This window comes from Porites lutea, chromosome 4 (genome assembly GCF_958299795.1).
Source record: "Porites lutea chromosome 4, jaPorLute2.1, whole genome shotgun sequence".
Taxonomy (NCBI): domain Eukaryota; kingdom Metazoa; phylum Cnidaria; class Anthozoa; order Scleractinia; family Poritidae; genus Porites; species Porites lutea.
Window position 1 is genome coordinate 49423172 of NC_133204.1, and position 14310 is coordinate 49437481.

Sequence of the window (14310 nt, forward strand, 5' to 3'; positions counted from 1 at the left end):
AATCCTTTAGAATTATATTCCATACGAAAAGAAAACCTATCTTCAATACAGCTTTTTAACTAGAACTATAAAGAAGTGGAACAGTTTGCCAGCCACACTAGCCACAGCCCCAAGTCTTAATGTTTTTAAGAGTGGGGTCTGTGAGCTGAAACATTAAGAACCTTTACGAACCCGAGCATATAAGCCTTGTAGAGAGGGAAAATGCTTGTAATATAGTAAATGTAAAAATATTTCAAGAAAATGCATTTACAGCAGTTAAAAGGGATGTAAAATACTAACTAGGTATATGAAAGGGTCACCATCTGTAGAGGGAAGGCATAAGAAAGTGGTACCTTTTTTCTAAAAAAAAATTACATGGAAAGGTAAAAGGATGGCCCTCGGGGCGAAGCCTCCCCGTGTAAAACGTTTGTTGAGTAACCCCTCCCCCCGCGTCCCCTCCGATGTCTACTGCATTATAGGAAATGATTAATTTTAATTTATCGTTGTTTTTAGATACCTTGGTAGAGAGGGCTGGGTGCCCCAGATGTACCTGAAAAAGTTGGGAGAAGAACGCTATAAAACGAGGGCGTCACGAAAAAGTGTAGTTAAGAAATGCTCGGCACTTGAAATAAGGACCTCCATTGAAGAAGAGGAGGAAATGATTATAGGTGAGATTGCTGTAAATGAGAAATATAACTTTTTAAACTTTGGAGTTACAACTATTTTATTCTCGCTGGGTCAAGAAGTGAATTATTCATTCAGTTAACCCTCTTGACCCATGCTCTCCCCCGTTTTTTTTTCCGACTGAAAGATTGAAGAATTTGAAAACGATCTTTGTTGCAAGGCTGCGCAAATCAATGAGCTACAGTTTTTCTGCAACTATTCCTTAAATTTAAGAGGAATACATGTTGACCGGCAAAATTGGGAACCGAGTCCAAGAAAGAAAAGCAGAAACAAACACGGGGAGGAAACTCACATGGAACTCCTGGGAGTTGCAGTCAAATCCTTTTTAAAGGTAACTTATCCTATGCGCTAGGACTCTTACCCAGTTAGAAGGACATGTCCCAGAAACAAGCAAAGATATTTATGGATATCGGGTGTTTGAAATATTCTCTTATTAGGCGTAGCTGATAGGCTGTAAATCTTTGATGTTCTAGCTTAAGTTATGTTTTATTGCAGAAGTAACACACGCAGAGGCGGATGATAAAACACACAAAGAAGTAAGTAAACAAGGTCTGGCTATTCTTATTTGGGAAAAATATTAAAGTAAGAAACAGATGGCAGAAGTTTCTTAGATAGGTTTTTAATCGAGTTTCGCAAAGAAATTTACTAATTGCTTTGGTTTCTCGTTATAAGCTTTGAGATTGGTTGAAGTAACTCCTGCCATTTTCTCAACCAACCAGTCGTAACTTGCGTCCATGCTACTTCAATATTTTGCCTCAGCTACTTTGCTTGAGTTAAGTTTATGTTTCTTTATGTTGTATTGACTGGGGTAAAACTCAGGTAACAATTACAGTATTCGTTTTATGAAAGTGGTTCTCGCACCATTCTAGGCATTCTCTCGCGCGACACACACTTAGAAAGTCGTACAAAGAAAGGCGGGAACACAGTATTGAACGACTAATAGCGGAGTTCGCAAGATGAGCCTCATACTCCACCCATACCTAACAAAATTTGGTAATCTCTATCCATCCAAGACATTTTGGCAATCACGTGACCGTCCGTCTGAACGTCCTCACCACAGGGAACCCAACCGTATCGCGGGCTCAGGTGCCAACTCATTGAGGTCACTTGCTTTTTTTTCCTCCTGACTAGTTGTTAGTTTTTAATTGATCACTGTCACATGGTTCTCCCCAAAAGTTAATTATAGATTTGTAGATTTCATGCAACGGGAAAGTCCATTATCTTCGAATTATCTGATCAGAAGTAAATTCAAAATGCTTAAACGGGAGATTCGCTTTTAGCTCTGGCGAGATCTATACATCACTATCTTTCATGAGTGTATAGGAAGAAATCAATTTAATGTTGCCGTTTCTTCTAGGATAACAAGCCTTCCAAGGAAGTTGACGATAAGACAGACAGTGGTCAGACAAAACCAGGGTCTAAAGATAAAGCAAAAACCGTGGGAGTGATGTTTGATTTGAGTAGCATGTTTTTACCGCTGGAAATTCCGAACGAAGGATCGTCAAATGAAATTCCAACTCCGAAGACACCACAGGCAAGTACTGATAGAAAATTGCATCAAAGACCTAGTTTACAGCGTCGAGCAGTTAGTGATGGGATTGCCCTTGTATTGGGTAAGAGTCTTGAAAATCAAGAAGAAAAAAAGGATGACACGAACCTTAAAACGTCAGGCCTGGAGTCAAATCATTCCAGCAAAGCAATTATCATTAACAGTGATGGCGCCAGCATTTCTGCAATGGAATCGAAATGGAAACCTGACCCCGCAACAACCACGTCACTGCCACGTTTAGGAAAGGGCAGTAAAGGGGCCGAAGCAAGTGCACACCCGCGAACACCAGAGGCACAAAATTCAAACCGCCAAGACCTTTCTACATCGGCGCCAAACACCGAAAGGCCAAATATGTATCAGCTAACAACAAGTGAGGGCGCAGCAGTATCGTCCGATTTCACATCCAATGGTGAAAAGTATGATAAAAAGCTTGTCCGTCAAGCTTCTGTTGAGGAAGTTGTACATGCTCAAGAATTGCCAAGTTGGAGTTCAAGTGACGAATCAGATCTCAAGCTTCAAGATCTAAACGAATACTCCACTGATGTCTACAGCTGCGCCGAAACTCATGAAGTTAGTAAAGACATGTTCCTGGCCAAGGGAGAAAATGTGAAAGTAATTGAAAGGGGTCCCAATGGCCTGTGGTTGGTGGAAAATGGTCGCGGAACACGAGGTTGGACTAGTTCTGCAAAGCTTTATCCAGTAACAGAGGGGAATGGAAATCTTGAAACCCTCATGACCATGTCAGGAAGAAAAGACTCAGGGAAAAAAGAAGACAACAACAACGATGAGGTGCGGGAAAAGCAACAAGAGGAAACCAAACTTAGCATCTCACAAATGATGTATCGTGCGACTAACAATTTCAAGGGAGCAGAAGACAACGAAGAGATTAACCTCCACAAGGGTGAAATTCTGCATATAGTGCACAAGGATGAGAGTGGTTGGTGGTGCGCAAAAAATAGCGAGGGTGAGATTGGATGGGTCCCTTCAAATTTTCTGAAACTGATGCAAGGTGAAGCAGACAATGATGACGATGATGATGAGGAGGAGGAGGAGGAGGACGACGACGACGACGACGACGATGACGACGATGAGGAAGATGAAGACGATGAAGAAGAACACAGAGGCAACGAAAGTGATCTCCATATTTCGTGCCGTGTTAAAAGTGATTTTAAGGGTAACGAAGACAAGCAAGAGATAAACCTGCAAAAGGGTCAACTTGTACAAATATTACACAAGGAAGAAAATGGATGGTGGTGTGTACGAAATGAAAATGGGGATATCGGATGGGCTCCTCAAATACACCTGGAGGCGCTCGAAGGTGACTCAACGGATATCTGATTCAACAAAACTTTTCTGTTCCGGCCCTTGACAAATGAACTGGGCTGTTTAAAGACCTCTTTCTTGGTTTGTTTAAGTAAGTCATCTAACGCTTTTCAGACATTGGAGGGACTAAAGAAGTGACAGCCTTTAAAAAAGTTTAGAGGCTTACAAGCTTAGATTGTAGCATTTAACAGTCATCCACCAATTCAATTGGTGGCTTATTTTTGTATTCGTTACGTTTTCTGCAGTAATTTTGGTTTTATTAAATTCAATTATTATTCATTCAAAATATTTCTCCATTTCTGATTGGCTAAAACCACATGCATAATTCACCATAACCAGCTATTGTTGACCAAATTTGGAAGAATTTGCGATTAATCAACCGATGACGTCAAAAGTACAGCACAGTTGCAGGTTAATGCACCTTTAACCGAGAAGACCTGGGGATGAGGTTGAATTGTTTTGGTTGTAAAAAAAACATAGCAAGAAGACACGACGGACAACATCTGCTATTTGGAGTATATTTGCAGACCTGAACAGCCCTGCTTTTAAACATGCACTATCGAGGTGAACTTAACATCGACGAAGGTACGCATGTTTCAGCTTGTTTTAGCTTGTTTTTATTTTGAATGAATAATAAAGCAATAAATGAATTCGGCTTTCGTAGGATATGAAGAATTATGCAGATCGAGGAGGGTGTTATCCACTTCGGCCGATAGCACCCTCCTCGATCTGCATAATTCTTCATATCCTACTCAGCCTCATTCATTAATTGCTAATATGGTGAAAAGAGTGTGTAGAAGTGTAACGTTAGCAGAGCGCAGCAAGGACATTGTGATGACTTTATTTCTTTATAGCAATTTTAGATTATAGTTCTCTACCCTGCAAGCAGAGGTTTCTCTCTGGCATGGCTTTTAGCGCTTACGAAGTCGTTCGCGTGGCTTGTGAGTCGCCTAGTTGCTTTGTTTTATACGCCCCGGGAGAAACGGGGCTTAAACAAACCAACTACGCGACAGGCCTGAGGCACGCGAACTACGTAAGCAGTAACAGCCATGCCAGAGAGAAACCTCTGCTTGCAGGGTAATAGTTCTCTTTACCATCTGTCTATGGAGCGGGCAACGAATTAATGATATATATATTAGCACAAAGGTAGCAAACTATGTACCACACAGTTAATGTATTATCTCACACGAGGAAATCTTTTTCTTATCGTGACTCAGCAGTTTCAAAGTTTATCATTGAATCTGGCTACTTAGAAAGATCGGTAAAGATAATCTGGGTAAGCTAGTTTTTTAGAATGTTATGTTTAAAGATGTCGTAACCATTATCAAGAAACTGGATCATATGGGATTCAATTCCGAAGTTTTCATTCGTTTAGAGACCAAGAAAATAAAAGTTAAATTTGAATCGTCCTACGGTCGTTCATAATGAAATCAGGAAATTTTATTAATATTTCTCACATCTCAAATTAAACACAATCTTGTGAGGTAACTCGGTGTTAAAGATCGGTGTCAGTCTTTAAGTTCAGATGTTTTGTTAGCAGCGCCGTATTTCCTCATTACGCGCCGACTAAAAAAATGGTCTCGAAATAATGCAAACGGGTATAAATTTCAGGATATTAGACTCAAATGTCTCTGGTATTTAAGACCTCAAACGGAAGTTAAACTGGAACTATGCCCGGCGACAATCAGATTTGTGCTATGAGGGGTTGCAACAACGATCGAAAGTTTGAGCCGAGAAAAACAACAAATTATTTCTCATTTTGGAATAAAAAGAGTGATAGTTCAAGGAGCGTAGAATACTTCATTTTGCACTGTACTTATGAATGTGTTGTTGAGAAGAAACTGAATGAGTGAATGCGGTAAAACCCCAAACGAGATCTCTGATACAAAAACAGTGAGTGGGTAAAGTAGGTGTCCGACTTGAGAGTGTCTGTACCCTTGTACAAAAGGATTATAGAAGACCTTAGTACTCATTGTAACCTTGAATTTATTGTGATTTAATAGCACTGTACCATAAAAAACATTGTGACGTGAGAAAAATTTCATTATACCAACGGAAGGAAGGAATCTCCAATCGTTATCACAACCCCACAAAGCGCAATGATCTCTGCCGGTAATGCTCGTTGTATAATAACAACTGAAGCAACTTTATAGAGACAATCTCCGCAAATCTATTCATAAGTTAGTACTATTTCGAGACCATTACTTCAAGTCATAGAATCAACCTTACGCAAAAAAGCGTTCATCGAAGTCACAGAAAAACGAACAATTTCCACTGACTCACCGTTAATCACTACCTCGCTATATTCACAAAATCATGGCGAAAATGCGTTACTTCAAAATCACTGCTTGACGAAGAAACAACCTAACATTAAACACTTCTCTGAAGTCCCTTGGCGATCCCAGAATCGTAACATAGGTCCCCGATTTTTGGCAGATTAACTGAGTCCGATATTTTGGCGGGACTTTCCCTTTACGTCATTGGTAGGAACACAAAAAAGACAAAGGTGAGGGATGGGCGTCATCCCTCGTCTTGACTCAAGGATATGATCACAGGAACGACCCAGTAAGACGGTGTCGAAATCTTAAGAGCTCTCTTTTAATGACGTAAGTACGTTCTTACACCAACTATCTAGCCAGTTACCTTCAGCTAAGTATCGCTAAACTGTTTCTCTATATGCATCACAAAATTTAAAACACTTAATAAGTCGGTGAAGAGTAAGAACACTTGAGTTATGGAAAATTAGTACAAATCGGTAACTTATCAGGAAGTCGGCCAACGATCACAGGAAAGCGAATTGTAGCCGTTTGATATTCAGCTTATCATAATATGACTTAAATAGTAATGACTGTCTTCTTGTTAACTCTTGCGGTTTACTTGGGAAAGCAACAAATTTCGATTATCGTATCAATGAGCCCGCCAATGTTTCGGCTCAGTTAATCAATTAACGTCATGTCTTTAGAACCAGACAAACCAATATACACCAAAGAAAACTACATTCTTCTCGATCAGGAAAGGCGCTTGCAATTTTAAAAACCAAAGAAAAGCCTCGGTATCCGACATTGTAAGAAAAGTTATACTGGACTCAAATCGGTATTCCAGAACTGGCCGAAGTAAAGTTTCAAATTAAAGCAAGGGTGTTTTTGAATATAGTTTTATATAGTTTTAGAAACTGAGAAAAATACCATTTCCTAATAAGATCCCGTCTCGGATATTGCCCGTTCGATCAAGTTTTACGACAGAGACAAAGAGTACTTTGATATAGTCCGTATGCACACAATGCTTGTTAATTTTGTCGGTTACCATCTAAAAAGTCGCTAGCAGTAGGAGGGGACACAACTTAATCTTTACTACATAGAGAGCCTTGAAATTCAATTAATTTGTGTGTACCAATAAACAATTTATAAATCCCTTGGATTGTCTTAAATAAGATCTCCTTTGAGATTTGGGTTTAAGGAGCCAAAACGTGCAAGTTTTGAAAATTTCGCCACATATAACAGGTGCATGAGGGACTTTGCGATTAACTATGTAGAGAAGGACCCCAGCAACATAAATTTAGTTCGCAATAATTCCTCAAAGGAGCACGAAAAAACTGAACTTTAAAAAGAAAAAGGATAACATGCCGACAAATCACCGTTGGCAGATGCCATGCCATTATGTACAGCTAAACTAAAAAAGGTGCCGAAGGCTTCTTTGCGGGCAAGGAATATCAAAAAGTGTTTTTAATAAACTTGAACTTGAACTTGAAACTTGAACTTGGTGAATCTGTAAATACACCATTTTCACCCTTTTCACGCGCCTTGGATGAAAAAGGACCGAACAAGGACAAGAATGACTGAAAAGCAAGAAATTAAACCCATTCAGGACCAGAATACCGACTGACTCAAACCCGCGAATGGGAGCAGTTTCTCAAAGGTAAGTAAGCTCTCAATATCCATCAAGGTTTCGTCGCTACTATTTATACGAATATTTTATGATACAATTGAACATCATACCTCAGTTTTGTCATTCTTCTTGTACATTCTCATGTTTATGTGTGTTGTTGATTTTTGTCTCTTTAACGTAATATCGAAGCTAGTAGTGATATGAACAAAAAAAAAGTTCAAGATAAGTTCCAAAAAACTTTTTGCTGAATTACTTGATGACGGAAACCAGACAATCCAACGTCCCCTGATTGAAAAGATAAAATGAGAGATATCGCCAACAGTCGGATACTATGAATCGCGCTTGCATTGACCTTGAACGTTTTGCTTGCATTGTAACTCTAATCTTAACGTTCTGTAATCTTAGAAACTTGGAGCTTCAATGTTTAAAAATTACAGGACAATAGGTCAAATCCGATAGCTAAAGTAATTTTTGTGGTATGGACTGTTCGTTGTTCATCTTCTTTGAACCGTAGTTTCCACTTTCGTCACGGAAAGAACGTTTCAGCTGACCTGAGGGCTATTTTCTGTTCCGTCACTTCAAAAAGAGACAGTTGTCATTATATATTATCACTATTCTTCGCCAGAAGCAACATTACTTCAACCGGTCAATGAGTTATAACTTCCTTGATAATGTAACATAAATTATGATAATCTTTAATGATATAAGACTACTCGACGTATAAAAAATTGATATTAAGTAAAGAAACTCTACTCCAAGGAAATGAGCAAAAGCAAATTAGACCCATATTGACAAGTGAACTTTAAGTTCGTGGACATGGGCAGAATCACTTTTTTGTTACAATGGTATAAGGAAGTGAGTTAGGAATGTTCCGTATCGATCTCAATAATGTTCTACCCTCTTGAGTTTAGAAGGATATCTGTTTTACTCCCGCAAAACCCAGCTCTTGAAATGTCATGAACCTCAACTTTTGCCACCCTATTAACCAGGACAACTTTGTCTCTTATTATTGCAAGACGAAACTTGAGAAGCCATTTGTGTTTTGAATAATTCTAATCAATCGCCCCTTGTAACTCCGATAATCCAAGAAAGTCTTGGAGTTCTGGATTCCACGCTGTGGATTCCAGCCAGTTCCAGTACTGGATTCCGGAATCCGAACAGATTATTCTAACCGATCTCTTGTTAGTCTTGGACAACAGTGCTTCGACAGACGTTTCAGGTGAAATGTTTCGAGAATGATTTTAGGCTCAGTTTTTGTTCTGCCGCATGAGCTGAAATCTAGAACCTTGAAAGTAGGACCGTCGCTGGCTTTTCGCTTATTAAACGTCCGCGAACTTATTTTCCTGTTTCCATCTCGCGTCCCTTCTTTCCACGGCCATCTGAGTTAGTGGTTAATAATATCATTTTAAAAACCTAGGATTCTCTAAGAGTTTCTTTAATCAAAAACTAGCTTTTTTAAGCGCAGATTAAAATTGAGTGGTTCTATGCTTTCAGCCATCCAAGAAAAGGTTAAAACGTACAGTGCTAGAATTAATCATTAAATATTTATAATTCTTTATATTCAATACGTTTGTTACCTAATTTATATACATCAATATATATCTTCATCACATCTGACAATCACTTAGCTTAAAATGAATCAGCAACGGAAACCTTAACTTTTTCTCAAAGATCAAATCGGAAAATGATTTTGTCACAAATGATTTGAATTATTTTCTATAGAGTATGTCCGTTAGAACAACACTGCGATGGATGAGTCAGCGTTGGCTGTTACCACATGCATTAACAGAGCTCAGTTAAGATGTTCCTTTCACTGAAAGGAAATAATAATGTGCTGTCAATGTTAGATTAGATAAACTGAAGTGGAATAGATAGACTGAACCATACTGAAGGTTATAAAAAAGTTGGTCATCCTCTTTCACGATATAAAGATAATCGCGGACATATTCTTCACAGCTAAAGAAACACGGTGTTAGTAGCTAGGGGGTACTCAATAAAGTTTTATACGGGGAGGTTTCGCCCCTGCTTCCAAACCTTTTATATAGCATGTAACAGAAAAGCACCCCTTTCGAGCCATTAGGGGGAGTACCCCCCCCCCCCTGCCCCCAGGTTAATAGCCCTAAATGGCATAGCCTGATTGATGATGCGTCTGAATGCATCTACAGACCTTGATAAAGGAAAGAAGATTGCACAAGACAGCGTGGGCTGAGTCATCTGAGAAAGCAAACAATGAGTTAACTTTCACTTGAATGATTCGAGCGATGTATCGTAGCACTTGGTGTAACTCCGGTCTACGTATTCTGTTTTTTATTTGTATCAAGTCTTAGGCATATTACCGATTAGAGTAGTGAATCTTTAAGAGCAATATATTCATCAAGTCGCTAATGTCGAGTCACGCTGATGGCATATGCCAGCTGGTTCATTTAGGTTAATAATAAATTTAGAATATATATTTTGAAATACATTGTTTATGCCTTTATGTTAAACAAATCTGAGAGCAATGTAAACATCTATGAAGACGCTCGAAAGATATTCTTTTCTTCTGGTCAATAAGTTGGTGATTAAAATTCCACAGATTCCCTTTTGAAATGTGGCATTATAATTTGAAAACAGGAACACTTGCGATTAACAATAAAATCAAAGAGTACAGCCGTTTCTCTGAGCTATGAGCTGGGAATCTACGTAAATCACTTTTCACTGCATCACCACTGCCCGTATTTCATGAACAGGTCTTTTTCTTTTTATTATTTCATAAAGCCAACTCTTGAGAATTTTTTTATCCGTAAAGTCTTGAATTAAATTAGGTCACACTAACCGTAACAATAGGTTTAAAAAAGTTTCGCATTTTGCCTTCCCGGGCTAGTTTGTTTCACGAAACGTTTCTTATCTTAGGAAAACTTAAGTTTAGCTAAAACTTAGTGTAGTGAAGGTACTAATGACTCCGAGCAGTGATCAAACACCTTTATTTCATGCTGTGTTATCAAAAACAATAGTGTAGACCTTTGCAGTTGGCGGTGTTCTTTGGACTTAATTTAGAGTTAAGTATGCAATTCTTGAACACAAGTTTGAAAATGATCGACATCCTTTTGCCGCGAAGCCAATATCTTCTCTATATTTGTCATGTACAATGAGTCAGTAAAACCTATTAGATGCTTCTTGTTTACCTGATTAATAATTGTGCATCGCTTAGTGTACAGAAACGTGCATGAAGATTCGATAGCAGGTGAGTTGGTTGGTTTGCCTTTCACAATATATGCTCATCTACATAAACTGAGAATTATTTCGTTCTCAAAAGCCAGGAAACAACTTTTTCAGTTAATTCTTGTGTTGAGGAAATTCTGCTCCAAGCTCCAATGTTGCTAGATTATTACCAAAAGAGTAAATTAAGGTTAAATAGCTTTGACGCAGGGCTAGGAGCACAAGATATCGTTCAGCTGTAATTTGTAAAAGTTTCATCCATGTCAATCGTCTCGTGACCTTTACTGAAAGCAAATTCCAATGTTCAAAAATTAGCGCAAAATTCTTATGCAAAGTCATGGTCGAAAAAATAAAGAACCGGTCATTAACTAACACGTGTTGATCACGCTAATTGTTCCGGGCGTGTATTTAAGAGCTCGAGCATCTTTCAAAATCACCCCTCGACAGTCCAAAGCCCAACTTCGAAAGAAAATTCGACCCCAACCCACTTTCACTGTAAGTATTATCGAGTTTTGTATTTTTCCACTTTACAGCACCAAGATTTTTTTTTTCTCACGGTCAACTCATTTCACAAAAGGACAAGTATTGGTAAGCTCTCCAAATTACCACAGCAGCAGTTCCTAGATTGAGCTTGCTTATTTCATAAGACTTAAGTCTCGCCTGATAATGGAAAGGCTAACGAATTAAAGGGGGGAAAGGTCGATCATGTTTAACAGTTCCACTTGAAAAAAAAAACAATGCGATTTTTGTATTTAAGTATTTGTCCCTTTTAATAATAAAGTAACTTTTAATGTATTATAAAAAGTAAAACTATTGGCTGTTTAGTAATTAGCTATAAAGGAAAGTAGTTTTTTTATATACCAAGGAAAAAAATAAAGGTACTCTTGCAATAAACATTCCTTATTAAACCTCCGTTTTGAGAATTTGACAATCTGCCGGGTTCTGCAGCTAGAGACTAGCAGCGAATTGTTTAACATGCACTATTAGATGTATGCTTAAGGTGTTGTTTCGAGTAATTTTTTTATTCTCTCTTGGATTACTTAGAGTAGGCAGAATAATGTGTCGTTCTCTCGAATAAGAAAAAGGTAGAAGCAAATTTTAAAAACCAAAAATTGATATTGTTAATTAAGAATCATGTGAATCAGTACACTCTAAAAGTATCTTTAGTTATCTTTATAATATACATATAAATTTTCGTCGGCACTTTTTATTTTCAGCGTCTTTTAAGTTCACTTTAAGGTTTGAATTAGCATGTTTGCTTCTAAGTGTGGACAGGAGTCCCTGGTTTGGGCAAATAAACTATTTGCATGTGACTACGTTGGCCTGATAATAGCCACGTGCGTTTCATGTGATCATATCTTTTTTAGAATTGGCCCTTTTAACAACCCAGGAAACTTTTCATTTCAAGGTTCAGCGACAAAATTAGTTGAACATAAATTGTGTCAATGACTCAGGAATATTACTCGTCCTTTGATCTATCTCGACGATTGTTTTAAATTGAAACATTGGCATTGATAATAATACAACAATTTTTATCGCTACGGTCTTTAACTTACCTTTTGCAGAGTCACCTGTCTCTTTGATAACATTTCGCCAAAATAAAGTTTTGAAATGAAGAAAGAAAATTTACCTTTATAACCAGAGATAGTAAGAGGGCAATTAACTAGACAACTTCACTTCTGCGATTGTTTAGTTAATCTTGAGGAGAAATTTCAGCAAAATTCAGTTGTGCCTCTCAGAACGAATGGTCTAATAAGACAGGCACTTGCAAGTGTTTTTGTTTGTTTGTTATTTGTTTGTTTGTTTTTTTCTTTATTGTTGTTACGGTGAATACGCCTCAAGTTAAATTATCTAAGAAATTTCTTCCCCGCCCCTTAGTTTACTTGAATGCAGGGTTGTAATTCCCTCATCGTGCTCTCAAAAGGTCAGGAAGGAAGCAACTGTCAAAATGTTTTCTTACAATCAGTCGAGATTGTTTTCTTTACTCGAGTATCATAAATTTTTGTTTTAGGAATTCAGGTGTAACAATTTTTGATCTTCGCCTCGGTGAACTTGTTGATATGTATTGTTGTTGATATGTATTGTTATGTTGTTGCAACAAAGTTAAGACAACAAACTTTACAGATTACCTAGCAAGAAATAACTGTATATGCGCATGGCACTGCTTATTGCTCTCTTAACTTATGCCGCGATGATAAACAAAACGTCCTTACCTGAGTTCGCTCGCTAAGACTTTAATCTACACGGGTCTAACAAATTACTGGTAGCCGTTTAATGCATAAAATCGCTTGCAAATTACTTTCAATTGTTAATTGTTAGAGGTGATTCCTACCGCTTATCTACACGATGTAACACAAATTTACAAACATGTCAAAAACTTTAGATTGTCCTTTAGTCTTCTCACGTAACGTCGAACCACGCCAAATAGCGGTGGTTTTCACAAACTTCCAAATACTTTTCAACTAGGGTCAATATCCACTTTACAAATTTTATCTCAGCAGCGAGTTTTGTGACCCTATAGCCTCCAGCTAGTATAAATAACTCTGAAAAAGTTTTGTATAAAACTGGTGGAATTTCACAAATAACTGAGGCCGTTATTGGTAAACTGTTATTTTGTGGAAAAAATGTAAATGGAGGTTTAATTAAGCAGCAATATAATTGATATGCAAATTTGTTTGAGACATCTCACAAACGAAGCGCCTTTAGAGCGCTCATTGTAAGCGCTCTTCTCTATTTTCCTGTTTAGTTGGCAAGATTCAAAGTTTTTTTATTCCTTTGCTACACTAAGAATTTAAATTTTAAAACTTCAAAAGTCGTAGAAATCCCAAACATTTTCTGTAATTTAATTAATTTGCTTTTCTTTCCCTCGAACTAGTACGGCGTCACTAAAACTATGAAAACTATATATTCCATTTAATACTTTCGGACTGGTTAAACTGAAAGACATTAAGCTAGAGATGCTTTTTAGTCAAGGCGGAATGAGATTTATGGTGCTTATATAATCATACTGCCTGCCCATGACTTTCTTTAATCTAATGTTTAGTCGGTTTTCAGGAAGGAAACTTTTGAAGATTCATTTTTCGGCCAGGACGCTGGCAAACAGTCAGATAATCACTGTTATTTATCAGAAAGCGCTTAATTATCACTTAAAAGTTGTTGAATAGACTAACCCATCGTACCTCAGCTATAATCCGGTAGTTTCAAAGAAATGATTGTTTTAATGATACCATCTTATCAGGCCGGTTTGTGCTCCAGGTGTTATTAAATTTGTCAACTTAGTGCGCTTACCACAAGTCGGAATTGGCCGGTCAGACGAGTCATTTTGAAAGTAAAAAGTTAGCCTTTTCTCCAAATTTTCCCTAAAAACTCACTACTGCCGAGCATAGCATTTAACAATAGACTGATCTGACTTGATAGTCCTGAATAATAGTGGAATTCTCTTTACGACTGGGCTGGTCAGACCGGCCAGTTATAACAAATAGAAATCGCCATTAGTGTCAAAAAGCTTGGATGAATGGCTGAGATTGAGTGTTATGCTATCTAAAAGCCTTAAGCTGGAAGAGAAGATGGTGACGTCGTAAGAGGAGTTCGCCCTGAGAGGTTCTTTTACCCGGTTCCTATTATAGACTGATGCTAAAACAGCCCGAAGCAGGCCGTGTCTAAATGGGTTAAGTGATGTTAATGGTACTTCT

At 37.9% G+C, this 14310-nt stretch overlaps 1 protein-coding gene across 5 annotated transcripts in view; it reads left to right on the top strand.

Annotated features, from left to right (window-relative positions):
* LOC140933945 (uncharacterized) overlaps positions 1-7220 on the top strand; it is a 27225-nt gene extending 20005 nt beyond the window's left edge. For all 5 annotated transcript variants that reach the window (XM_073383624.1, XM_073383625.1, XM_073383627.1 and 2 more), the window contains 3 exons: positions 493-647; positions 1159-1199; positions 2021-7220. In XM_073383624.1, the coding sequence (XP_073239725.1) occupies positions 493-647; positions 1159-1199; positions 2021-3550 (1726 nt within the window). In that variant the 3' untranslated portion in view covers positions 3551-7220. The remainder of the gene's footprint in view (positions 1-492; positions 648-1158; positions 1200-2020) is intronic.
* Positions 7221-14310: the final 7090 nt, after the last annotated feature.